Raw genomic sequence first — 13,601 nt, 5'->3', positions numbered from 1 at the left:
ACTGCACACGTGAGATCAGATCCAGAATCAATGCCACCGAATTAGTGACTACGGCACTTCCCTGAATATTCGCTGAATGTTGCATTCCTGCCCATGCTCCCAGTCACCCTGGAGATTGCTGTCACTGGGAGAAATCTAAGAGGACAAACACTTTGTTTCTCTGCTTTGTGCATCTGACAACACTTCAGCTGATTCCATCCATCTTAGAGAAGAATTAACTCCCACTCAAATAGCCACCTGGCTTAGAGAGGAGCATGCTAGAAGGTGTAGTGTTAATGTGGCCCTCCCTCTGTTGACACCCTCCTCCCACAGCTCTCATTGACTTGGGATGGAGCGTTTCTGTGGGGAGGAGGAGAAATGCAGCAGGGGAAATCCTTCCCCCCGACCTACAATCATGCCTAATTACCTGTGGCACTCCCTGACACCAATTGTCATTGAGACCTGGAGCTTAGAAGGATTCAGGTCTAGAGAAATCTAGTTCCATTAAATAGAACAAAAATGTAAAAATGATACAAACCTTGCTCCAGAATGGAAGCTGAGCACCAAATTCCTGCTGTCTGGAAGAGACTAATGGACAGGCTGTGCCACAATTGTCCATTATAGGGAATCTTGTGCCTTACTTTAAAACATCTAGTACTGGCCATTGCCAGGACCGGATACTGGACTACACGGACCATTGTCTGATCCACTGTGGCAATCCCTATGTTTTTGTGTGTCTAAACTGTTCCCTCCCATCTGCTCCCTCAGTCCAGTTCCACAAGTTTCCGATCCCCCTGCTCATGTTAGTGGAAGGGAATATAAAGGCCTATGTCAGCTTAACAGTCAAATACAAATAGTAGTACCATGAATTATCAGCACACAGAATGTTACGATACTTCATTTTAATAACTTTTATTAGGTCACACCAAGAACTATCTCCATAAGTACCATTCAGCTCATTTGCAAATGCATGAATTGACAAACATCAAATCCTTACCAGAATCATATACTCTTACAGGTGTCCCAGACACAACATTAACTATATTAAGCAAAATTCATAAATAGTAAAAATGTTTTTTTTTTCACATTGCAGCCTTCCTCAAGCATGGATGTACGGCTTTGGAGTATCCTCCCCAAATCTTTGTGTCATAAACTTTCTTAGCCATTGTAATGACTGTAGAGATGATTCTTTTTCCTGCAGTAAAATCTTTTGTCCTTTAGCAGTTTACAGTTAGTAGTGCTCTTAGCACACATGAAATGTTTGCATCTGAAATGAAAGTGGTGGTGTAATACAATACAGTATTATCAGCTTGTAGTTTGCCCACCCTCATTAGAAACCTTTCCGTTGTAACACTCTTCCTCAAGAACAATGAATCTTCCTCATAATCAGGTCCTTTCTAAACACTACCTCACCTTGCACATATTAAAGTGTTTGACTTCCAGCAATGGTTATATTATAGTTAGGGTGGAGTATCAATTAGTTCTTTTCCTCCTTAATATTTACATAGTCATTTTTAACCTCACTACAATGTATGACTCCAACGTTGACATACATTTTCTGAAACATTCACAGTGCAGTATTTTGTGGCCTGACCAAACCTGGTATATGTCATTAAAAATAAACATTTTTTATAAAAATAGAATACTTTAAGTGTTTAAACTAACAACCAGTTATATCCTACACCAAACAAGCTATACAGTAATACGCACAGAATTCCACAGGAACATAAATGACACATGATGCTTGCCCTAAAGCTACAGTACTCTTCCCTACATCACAAAAACTTTAATTAGTATCTCTTTTGAAAATCACTTCTGGTCATGATTTAGGAATATACTGTGTATCATAACTCACTGGGCTGGATTAACTCAAGGAGCAACTATGGGTGCTAAAAAAATGTTTCTTCTTTTGTTCAATTTTCTTAATCCTTCAGTACTGGCATGCAAAGGATGGCAGCAATCCCACCACATTGCAGCCTTGTTGGCTTTCCTCAGCTGGCTTGTTGACTTTCCTCAGCTGGCTCAGCATCTCTTCTCAACCCCTTACACACACTATGCTGCAGCTCCTTTGCGTGGCTGGCTGGCAGAGTTGCAGCTACTAAACATGTGGTCATACCAGCTCCTCAGGGTCACTTGGCTCCTCACACTGTTACTGGTCCACGGTTTACTTGACTACCTCTCCAAATGGTGCTTCCAAAACTGCTGCATCATAGGCTTTAGCCTACTGGTTAATATGGACTCCTTAAATTTTTACTCTCATGGAACAATTAAAGCACTTTATTGACAGAAGAGAAGCCTCACAATTTTCAGTAAGAAATCTGTACATACAAATTATTTCTCAAAGGAGCGACTGAGTTTTGGAATGATAGTGACATTAACATTGAGATAGCTTTTTTCCGGGTGTGTTCCCTTACATTTTATGTACAGCATAAATATACTGCTCCTCAAAAGCTGACATACTCATTTTATTTCATGGCATTTTGGAATGTTGACTATCATTTTAGAAACTTGCCATGAGACTGGCTCTAAGGAACCTTATTGATATAATGGACAAACAAAGAACAAAGGTAGAGTCTACTTTATACAACAGGAGACATTGTACAGTTTTGGAATTCTCATTATCTGGCCTGGTCTTTGTGTGAAAACCGTTACTGCACTGCCCATTGCCCAATAGCACATGCAACAGGAATGGTACATCAGGCTTGAGCGATTGGTACTCTAGCTTTTCCCTTCTTTGCATTAATCATGAGTCTCTGTACATCCCTGCTGCTCACCCCTCATTCTGCTGTACATGCTGTAAACTACAATAAAACCCAGGCTGCAAATGGTGATCACATTCATTTCACAAATGAATGAGAGCTGGTGGGTATTAGCACTAGATGGTGGTAGATGTAGTCTGGTAAATAGATACAGCCGTCCCAAATATTTGGGATTTACCACTGTAGTGTGTAGAATCCCATAGCTATAAACAACATATCTCATCAACAGTGCAGTTTGGACAACATCAAACATGTGCAACAGTGTTTTCACAAAAACTGGGCAGTGAAAAAGTAGTGGACAAAACATTTACTTTTGTTCATACTACTACTAATGGATTTCTCTCTGGCATTATATTGTAGACAGACCTGGTCATGTATCCACATCCCTGTCTCTGTTATCTTGTGATGACAAAAGAGAAGGATAGGGAGCAACGCATTTCACATTGACATATGTAGCACTGACATGAACATAATGCTCGCCGATAAAAGTGGAGAAGATTGTTGATATATTAGAAACCAGTTCAGAAAATGCTGGGCGCATTTCAGGTTTTGGATGCCAACACTTTAGCATGACTTCATACCTGCCATTGAAATAAAAATACAGTAAGTGCTCATCTATGAAATATGTAAAATAAACCCAACAACCCAGAATCAATAACATTTGCAGGATATGTTGCAATCTATTTACTTACAGTGGATCAGGGCAGTATTCCGGTTGCAATAGCCTTCTTCCTTGTAACAAGTAAACAGTTATATCAAAAGAATTCACGTCTGGGTAGGGCGGTGCTCCTCTTGTCATAAGTTCCCACAACAACACACCAAAGGACCACTAATAAAACAAACCAATAGTAAATCACAGGGGAGAGAAGGTTTTGAACTCCACTTGTAGAATATGGTCTGACAGATTTGATCATATCCATTTTCCCTGTGAAACAAGCTATTTTACTGCATGCAGCCTATAATGCTGCAAAGAATTGAGGAACCACTTAAACTAGAAGGAGAGAAACTGAACTAAGTAAGGTGAAATTGGCAGAGCTCCTTTGAGGTCAATTTACAGCAGCTGAGGACTGGGCTAATGCCATATAAATACAGACTGGAGAATACAAATGGCTGAAATTCTATACATCAGACTAATCTGAATCTGAATTGAATTTAGGCTAAAATACAAAGTGATGCAGCCAACTAGTGACTTCAGCTACTAACTTTTTTTCTTCATATGTAGCCAAGTAACGTTTGGTCGCAATGGTCAAAGTATTTATAAAGCAAATAAAGCCTCTTCAAGAGGTGTTATCTGTTAAGAATGTGAAAGCTAACTTTGTGTTTTCTATAGTTGCAGACCTAGGAACTAATCCCGCTCTCAGTAAATTCAGTGACAGATTTATCCTCCGTTTCACTGGGACTGTGATTAGGCCTCCATTTCTTTCCTGAGCAGCAACTGACAAAACATGCCAAACTGCTGTCGCTTTGTGATGAGCACAGATATCTCCTGTGCACTTGGATAACACCAATTTCATATTCTTTTGTGAGCTAGATTAGGATTCCACCCTAGTCTTGGCTTGGACATATAGTCTTAGTGCATTAATCAAATGCCATAAAGATGCCTTTGGAGGTATTTCTAGAGGTGTTTTTAAATGAGGTACATATAAATATACATAGATAGTCTGTACATTACCACATCTGATTTTGTAGTGAACTTCTGAGTTTGCAAACTTTCTAAAGCCATCCATTTCACTGGCAGTTTAGCTCCTGTTTTATTGTGCACACTGTAGTATTCTTTATCATAGACATCTCTAGCAAGACCAAAATCAGCCACCTTGACAGTGAATTTTTCATCCAGCCTATGAAAATGACAAAAATTATTATCTGTAGCTGAGCAGACAGGATTTACAATGACTGTGAATATTCTCTAAATTAGAATAAGTGACTTGTGTGTTTGAGACCGTAACTTTTGAAGCCAGCACTCTATCTTGCGTCTATTAACTCATGCTAAATTGAAACAAAAGACATGTGATATCCATTTAACAAATTGAATGAACTCAGAAATATTACTGCTATTGCCCTGATCATTCAAATTACAATTCTTTAAAAACAGTTGTATCATAAAAAAGGTCTCTAATACTGCCCTGTACATCCAGACAGTGAATGCTGAATTATTTGTTATATAGTTGCTTCTTCTTCCATCTACCTGGAAATCTACTAGTTTTCATATTGAGATACCACCTTTCCCATTCACTAATAGTTTAGACAAGACAACTCTTCTTTATCACACTAATTGTTCAGATTTGATGATAGTCCATAGCAAAGGCAGTATTAGGTGTACATATTGAAATACACAGAGCTGATCCATTGGTTGGTGTATTTTTGTTAATTAATAGATAAGTAATACTAGATGGAAAAAGGCCCATAGGGCAAATCCTTCCCCCTTCCTTCCTGGCTTTGGAAGGTCCCAGACACAGTATTATTGCTGTGGTTTTATTGGGTGGGAAGGCAGCATTTGGGAGCCCACACAGGAGGTTAATGTTTCCTGTGTGCTGTGAAACCCAGCTCTATGTGGGCTCCCAGGTTATCCATAAAGTAGGGCTTGGGGTAGGGAAGGATTTGGGGTGAAGGTGGACCCACCAGCTGCTGAGAAGAGTCACTGGCCATTACCCTGTGTGAAATGGAGGTGGATGAGTGGCAGTAACTAGTGCAACCTCAAGGCAACAGTAACAGCCATGTTGCATCCGAGGAAGAAGGATGTTTCCACCCAAGCCCCAATAGGACAATCCTGTACCACACCCAGCCACCTGGATGAAGGGAGACATTTTAGCCCTTACACTGTAACTAAAATAAATTTTTGGAGTAAACTTGAGATTGTTTGCCTAAGAAGGAGTCCTATAGAGGTAACAAAATAGAAGTATGTAAACTAATGCATGTAACAGAGGAAGTTCTGTTCTTTCTTCCTCATAAAGAACAAGGTAAAACTGAACCATGGCAAATTAAAAACTGATCAAAAGAAATTATTTTTCACACAACACATGATTACTTAGACAGTGGAACTCATTGCCACATGATATCATTGAGGGATCTTGCTAGTAAGATTCAAAGAGGGATTGAACATTTATAGGGATAACAAAAACATCCAAAGAATTCTAATAGATAATGCTAAAGAAGGAGTATTGGAAGAGACATTAAACCCCATGCTCAGTGCTTGAACCAATCTCTAATTATTAGTGATTGGGATGAGACCTTCATCGGGCAAATTATCCCATATCTGCCGAAAGTGGGGTTTCTTGTATATTCCTCTGAAGTATCTGGCACCAGAGAGAGAACACTGTAGTAGATGGACCATTGGGTCTGATCCAGTCTGGCAATTCCTTTGTTCATAAAAAGCCTAAAAAATATGTAACCCCTCACTCATTACAAATCCATGGATCTGCAGAGAAACTGAATTAGGAGATGCTTTCCACAGCAGCCACATTTAAAAATATTATATAGCAAGGGTGAATAACCTTTTTGCTACCAGGGCTCCACTTCCTCACACATACAAAAAGTAAATTCCAATGATTAATACTGTAGTACATTAATTCCTACTGTAGGTGATGAATCAGCATAACATGGGCAAGTACTATGTCAGTCATTGTGCGAACTAAGTTGTCTGGTCACCCAGACACTAATAAGATTCTTTGCATAATTTTGTTTCATGCCCTTTTGTGCAGAATCAAGGCAAAATGATGTCAAGTCCGTGCAATGAAAGACCCACTGTCAAGCAGTCTCATTGTTACTGTTTCTTTGTTTTCCCCATTTTGTGTTCCACAAAGTTTCACCACATTTACCTCCTTACTGCCAGGTGAGGCAGCATAGAAAGGCAGTTTATGAGTAGCCTGGGTGAAAGCACAGCGTTAAAAAAGGCAAGATGAGACAACGCAGTTTAAATTCCCTCATAGGAGTCCTTTTTAATTCTCTGGCAGCTCAACCTTGAGAGCTGCCATCCTCCCTTTCCTTTTCCTTCTACCTGCACAAAACATGCATATGTGTAACCGTAAATCTTTAGCAGGCTAAAGCTGCTCATTTTTATGTGAGCTTAATAGTATCAGTATAACATAAAAATACATTTCTGCTGCAGTATATAGTCCAGGAAGCTTTACATTTACCACAGGGTTACTCTCCCCACAATAATGTGATAATGTGGCATAGAATTAGATTATTGTACTTACATACAATTTCTTGCAGCCAAATCTCTATGGACAAACTTTTTGCTTGCAAGGTATTTCATACCTTTTGCTACTTGAAGGCCAAATCCAATCAAATCTTTAACTGTTGGGTTCTGTAAAACATGGACATTTACAATCGTTAATAGGATATAGTAAATTATGGGGAGTACTGATTGGGAATGCAGTTGGCCATCTTTTGCTATGACCATAATGTTTTGGGGCTTTGTAACAAGCCTTCAATTTGTATTAAAAACTCCCAGTGAGAGGCAGAAGTTGGCAATGAAACCAGGTACAAGCTTAGAACAGGCTCCAGCTAATAGAAGCTAAACATAACTTTTATCTTGATAGGAAGACAACATAAGAAGCAGCAAGTAAAACGAACAAAACTTCCGGTCTGTGGATTCATGGAATATATAATATAATGGACCAGAACCCCTGGCCTAGTCAAGCTCAGTGCAGTACCAAGGGGATGGGTTAGGCAAAGGCTGGCAGGGGGCCAGTTTGACCCCCAGTATAATTTCAAGCAGCCTGTAGGCTGCACAAAATTACACCTGGCTGCCGTTGTCCCAAAGGATCATCCCAGCAACTGGAGGTCACCAGAGTGCAGAGGACTCACACTTGGCCTTACCAGCCTCAATGCTGGGGCTGGGGTCACATGTAGTTACTATGCCAACTCTACACCAGGAATCCCCAGGTAGCAGATTAAATTTAAAGTTCACATCAGTAAGAGAACAGCATTTGGCCCATTCTCTTTACATACTCACTTCCAATATCACCCGCACAATCACTACAATCTTTTGTTCCCTGTCACAGTGACTGTATCAATTTATGAATTCTTTTCTGTTTTCCGAACAACAATTATGATTGCAACCTTCAGTGTGGATTAGAACCTCTGTTTTGGGGGCAGGAACCGACTAAGGCTGGGAGACTGAAACAGGCCCATCGACAACTGAATAGGTCAGCCCTGGCAGAACAATGGGGTTGCTCTGACACAACCACTGACTTGTAATGACTCTGCCTCAGCAATTCCAGTGGGGGTTGGAGCATGGAAAATACCCACTGGAAGGGCAGAAAGAGAAAAGGCTTCACATGCAGCTTTTAAAATGACATGCTCTCCAAGCAAGGAGAGTCATTCCAACCTGAGAAACATGACATAGCTGGAGGAGTGGGGGCAGTAGGATCTGGCATTTCCCCAATGCCAATGCCAACTGACCAAATCCCAACACCACTCAGGAATGACAAGGACTTGGGATGGAGGGGTGTCTTCAAGATGTTGTTTTGCCTACATTTGCCTACAGGAGTATTGCTTCTGTGCTGAGAGTAAAGTGTGTGTGTTAAAGAAGTTCCTGTGCAAAGCCTGTGTTCCCTACTTTACCTGCCATGTGTTCACAAGGAGTTAAACTATGCACCAGCGTGCCCATGGGGGTAGAGCTCTGGGCGGAGTCTGAATAAATGACTGGGAAGGCTTGGGGGTTCAGCACTGGTTTCAGGGCCTAGGGCAGTTGAACTGCAGGATCCCACATCTCAAGGAGGGTGCCAGATGGGGAGTATGCACTCTGGGAGTGTGCCTTGAAGACCAGGCCTAGCAACAGTGTCTGGACACTGCCCAGACCCTGCAGGCCTCAAAGTATGTGGGATCCAAAGGTTGGGACTGATGCAGCAGACTGGTGACCATCCACTAGGGGGGCTCAGCCAGGACTGTCATAGTTGTTATTTTGAGTCTAGTCTGAACATATTGCCTAGGCAGACCTGATGCCCAAGGCCAGCAATCCAATTTATTCAATCAGAAATTACATAGACTCAGAAGTTTAATACCAATGTGTAAATTCTGTATCTGGTTGCATGACTATTTATTATACAACTATAACACCCTCCAGGTTTCTATGAGGTTAAGCTTGCTCTGGACAGTTCTTTCTGTGAAACAACACTGTTCCACTGGCTTTTGTTTCTTTATTATATTATCATTTGTAGCACTGAATCCCCTAAGAGCCCCAAACACGGACCAGGACTGCACTGTGCTAGCTGCTGTATAAACACAGAGCAACCAGACAGTCTCTGCCCCAAAGAGCTTACCATTCTAGCACATCATTTGTTTAACTGAATATTTACTAAGTGAACTGACTATTTACTAACTGTATCTTGCTACACATATACAGCCTCAGTTACCCAAAGGCTCCTTTACACTGCTATAAGTGAGCAAAAATGCGCCAGAGCCGTGTAAAGGAGCCTTAACAGAATGGAGAATCAGGTCCATTATCTTATACTTGGTAAAAGCGCTAAAACACATTCTACTAACTTGTACTCTTAGTGCAAATTTGAGAGACTTGAACTGGTACCAACCATTGCTCTGTTTTTTCATTTTTTTAAAAAAAAAATCACAAAGACTTCGTTGTGAGTAAAAAGAAAAGGAGGACTTGTGGCACCTTAGAGACTAACCAATTTATTTGAGCATGAGCTTTCGTGAGCTACAGCTCTCCGATGAAGTGAGCTCTAGCTCATGAAAGCTTATGCTCAAATAAATTTGTCAGTCTCTAAGGTGCCACAAGTCCTCCTTTTCTTTTTGCGGATACAGACTAACATGGCTACTACTCTGAAATTTGTTGTGAGTATGGCACTGATAATAGCAGCCAGATACGATTGTCCCTTTACATGAAACACACAGGGCCAGATCTGCAGTGGGTGTAAACTGGCACAGCTCCCTTGAAGTTAATGGAACTGTGCCAATTTACACCACCGGATGGTCTCGCACACCAACTTTAATCTCAGAAACCAAATTTGTTTATAACAAGGGGCTTATGGATGGCAATGGTAAATCTTTATTGTCAATGAGTTTTGGGACTATATTCTGAAAAAGAATATAGCACTCTCAGAAAAGTGGTTAATATACAAAAATAATGCCATTTTATAAACAGAATGTAGTGGTCAGATCTGGTAACCTATAATACTGTTATAGGGAGTGCTCAAACGTCACCATTTAACAGATCTGATAATGTACTTACATGAGTCTCATTCCTAATGAAGTTTCGAAGATCTCCATGTTTCATATACGGAAGCACCACCAAAGGAGACCCCTCACTGGGCAAGCAAATTCCCAGTAGCGACAGGACATTGGAATGAGTGAAATCTTTCATGATGATCCCTTCTTTGAGAAACTGAGCTACTTCTTCCAGGTCTGTAATTCCTGAGAGATACGGCAGTGGGAGTTGGGGTGGGGGGGAGAGAGATCAATTTGCAATACATCTAAAGTGCAATAAATTCTAACTTACCAGAAACTAGAGGGGATAGATATAATTTTGAAAACGGGACATTTTCTTCCCCTTCCCAAGCAGGGAGGTATAGTTGAAACTATGATCCAAATCTGGTTGTGGAGTTTGACACATGGTTCACATTGAAGTCAGTGGACCTGATTCCATAAAGCAGGGGTTCTCAAACTGGGGGTCGTAATCCCTCCGGGGGTCACGAGGTTATTTCGTGGGGGTCATGAGTTGTCAGCCTCCACCCCCAAACTCTGCTTCGCCTCCAGCATTTATAATAGTGTTAAATATTTAAAAACGTGTTTTTAATTAATAAAGTTGGTCAGGTTCAGAGGCTTGCTGTGTGAAAGGAGTCACCAATACAAAAGTTTGAGAACCACTGCCATAAAGCTTGACTTTACTCATGAACATGCTCATGAACTACTCATGTGAATAGCTTCATTGAGGTCAAAGTTACCAGCATGTATGAGTGTTCAGGCTTGGGCTCAGTTTGAACTGCATACTAATATTTATATTTAGAGTATAGTCCAGTAAGTTTTCAACACTGTCAGGTTCAAAGCAAGCTGTGTTATAGAACATATTCAATAATCCATCATCTGGATATATCGGTCTCTCTCAAATACTTTATTATTTTTTATTCCTCCCTTTTTATAGTCATTTTTAAAAAAGTAATGCCTGAAGATAAAGCCAGGAATGAATCATTACTACACTATGTACAAACTTCCTTCTGCTGGTTTTCAATTTCATTTATAAAAACCAAACCTAAGCCAAGTTAATGGTGTGCAAAATGCTATTTGCCCTCCCCTAGCTCTTCTCCCTATGCCTGTGTTTGTATTTGGAGAAGATGTGAATGTTCTCCTTGACAAACAAATTTACAGAGCCAAATTTATCCCTTCTGTAGCTGAACTGAAAACAGTGGAATTACCCCAGGGATGAATTAGGCTCATAGTAGTTGCAGCTGAAGTCAGTCTTTTATAGGTGAAAGTGGAACTCTACAGAGCAATTTGCTATTTTGGGTTACTCTGGCTGCCTTACGAGCTATGATGATATCTCACTATTAAAAAATGTAACTCACTGTTCAAGGACTTCACAGCACAATGAATTTTCCTGCCATCATTATCCAACAATGTCCCATGGTACACACACCCAAAATGCCCTGTGTGAAGAATGAGTAAGGTTAACCTCAATCTCAATAAGTAAGATTAGCTTTATATTACATTTTACTTTACTGACTAGCAATTATGCTATAACATAGTCATAATAGACTCTAATTTCAGACTGTTGCAATGTATACTTTATAACACATTAAGCTGCAAGTACATAAAGCTAAAGCTCTATTTCCAGCATAATTGATATTTCTTGATTTAGATGGAAAGAATAAATAAATGACTAAAGGCTAGCTCCACAACTGCCTAATATTCTTGCAATGACTATTTTAAAAAAACAATATTCCTTCTTTCCCCCCATACTCTGCTATTTGATGTATTCTGGAGGAGGGGACTGAATGGCTCAAGGGAATGATAAGGGGGAACAGAGCATTTCACCTGCAGTTCATGAGTTAAAAATCCAGTCAGTAGGGCACAATCAGAGGTCTCTGTGAAATAAGCTGGGCATCTTGCATCGGGTCAGATTCAAAGCTCTCCAAAGTCAATTGGAGTCTTCCCATTGACATCAATGGGCTTTGGAACATGACCCTAGTTTCCACATGGTGTGTCACCGAAAAATGATAATCACAATTTGCCTTCTTGCTGGCAGTCTCAGCAGAGAAATGAATAGGTGTGTAGAATAGATTGAAATCCTCTCTCATCCCTGGAGAGGGGCTTTTGGGTTAAGGAAGGGGCAGTGTGGAGAAGCACCCCCAGTCACAGCCCATGCTAACCTGCTCTGTGGATCAACAGAGAACTTAGAGCTTCAGGGCTGTGCATTTTCTGAGAACACTTACTTATCACTATTAATATAAAAACAGATATTCTGGAGGATCCCAGTCAATGAGGTTGCATGTTCTTAAACAGATCTAACGATAGGGTTTGCCTGTCAACATCATGAATGCACATTCATTGGGCACAAGAGGTAAAAGATCATTTAAAGTTAATATTAACATTTGTAGTCACAGAGCTGAAGCAGTTTTTCAAGCATTAGCACTGCAGAAAATAAGGCTGAGGAATTCTACTTAGGATCCAGAGTCACAAGTTCTGGGCAAATCCAAAAGCGGCTTTAGTCCTGCAAACTGGAATTGGCCAGGAGTCTGTTTTGCAAAAGCAACCAAAATTTCCCAATCTTGGAAACTGGGCACATTTTATGCAAACCCTCAAGTATGGGTCAGTTAAATTTTTCTGGTTTTGGCCCTTTTCTGGTTTTGGCCCCCTTAAAAAAGGGGATATAGTGAATGAAATGAAGTAGGGACATAGTAAATGAAATCAATGACATTTTCTGGCAGTTTTCCAATATTTAAAAAAATGAAGGGATTTTTTTATGTTTGTTTGGGGAAAAATAATGCCCTGCTCTTGCTATAGGAAACATAATCTATAACTAGGGTTGGCAGAATTCAATTTTTTAAAATAATTTCTACAGATATCAATATTTTATTTTTAAGCTTTTTTATTTTTATCAATTTTAATTTTCAGTTCTGGGAAATTATGGGGGCATCAGACAACAATTATTTAATGACAGACCTGGAGATTCAAAAAGTTAAAGCTATACAACCATTAAAACTCACATTGTCAATAGCCACATGTCAAAATATACAATGTAAACATCCATAAATCAAACTCTGTTAAGTTCTCAAGCAGCATTTTTCTTACTTTGCTCATCTGTAAATGTTGATTATTATCAATAGAAATATTGTGAGGTACGGTGAAATCAACATTTACAAATTCAGAACCCAATCCTTCCCAGTCTAACTATAATGCACTGAGGGGGATACAGTGCCTGTTTATTTGATTTGTGACTATTTTCCTGCACCACAGAAATTGGACAAATGGTTTACAGCCAAGTTTCCATCATTGTTCACTGGTTTTCTACCCCTCAGTTTTTGTGTGTGCAACTGGAGACATTTTATGCCTGATTTTGAGAGGTGCTGAAAACCCCAAACTTTCACTTAAGTCACTCAGGTATATTGAAGTGCACAAAATTAGTGAACACCTCTAAATATATTGACCTTGGCATGGGGGTCAGGAAGAATGGGGGACCCTGGTGTGTGGGGGAAAGGAGGAGATGGGGTGGGTACACGGGGGGAAAGGGAGCAATGACGGGAGAGGGACATGGTAGACACAGAGCCCATGCCATGTGGCAGATGGTGGAATGGGGAGGATGAGACAGAGCCCCTGGCATGGGGGATAATGCAGGGAGTCCATGAAATAGAGGGGGATGGTGGGTAGCACACAGGGAGGTTGGGGTTGGGGTGCATGTGGAGGGAT

General features: G+C 40.3%; 1 protein-coding gene across 1 annotated transcript in view; it reads right to left on the bottom strand.

The window, feature by feature from the left end:
• Nucleotides 1-3,108: 3,108 nt before the first annotated feature.
• MET (MET proto-oncogene, receptor tyrosine kinase) overlaps nucleotides 3,109-13,601 on the bottom strand; it is an 86,193-nt gene continuing 75,700 nt past the window's right edge. The window contains exons 15-20 of the mRNA XM_077807826.1: nucleotides 11,261-11,341; nucleotides 9,931-10,112; nucleotides 6,935-7,044; nucleotides 4,411-4,576; nucleotides 3,431-3,567; nucleotides 3,109-3,319 (exon numbers count right to left, since the gene is read on the bottom strand). Of these exons, the coding sequence (XP_077663952.1) occupies nucleotides 3,109-3,319; nucleotides 3,431-3,567; nucleotides 4,411-4,576; nucleotides 6,935-7,044; nucleotides 9,931-10,112; nucleotides 11,261-11,341 (887 nt within the window). The remainder of the gene's footprint in view (nucleotides 3,320-3,430; nucleotides 3,568-4,410; nucleotides 4,577-6,934; nucleotides 7,045-9,930; nucleotides 10,113-11,260; nucleotides 11,342-13,601) is intronic.

The sequence above is a fragment of the Eretmochelys imbricata genome, chromosome 1 (assembly GCF_965152235.1).
Source record: "Eretmochelys imbricata isolate rEreImb1 chromosome 1, rEreImb1.hap1, whole genome shotgun sequence".
NCBI classification, from domain to species: Eukaryota; Metazoa; Chordata; order Testudines; family Cheloniidae; genus Eretmochelys; species Eretmochelys imbricata.
Note: the sequence above shows the minus strand (reverse complement) of the source record. Positions and strands in the feature narration are given on the sequence as shown.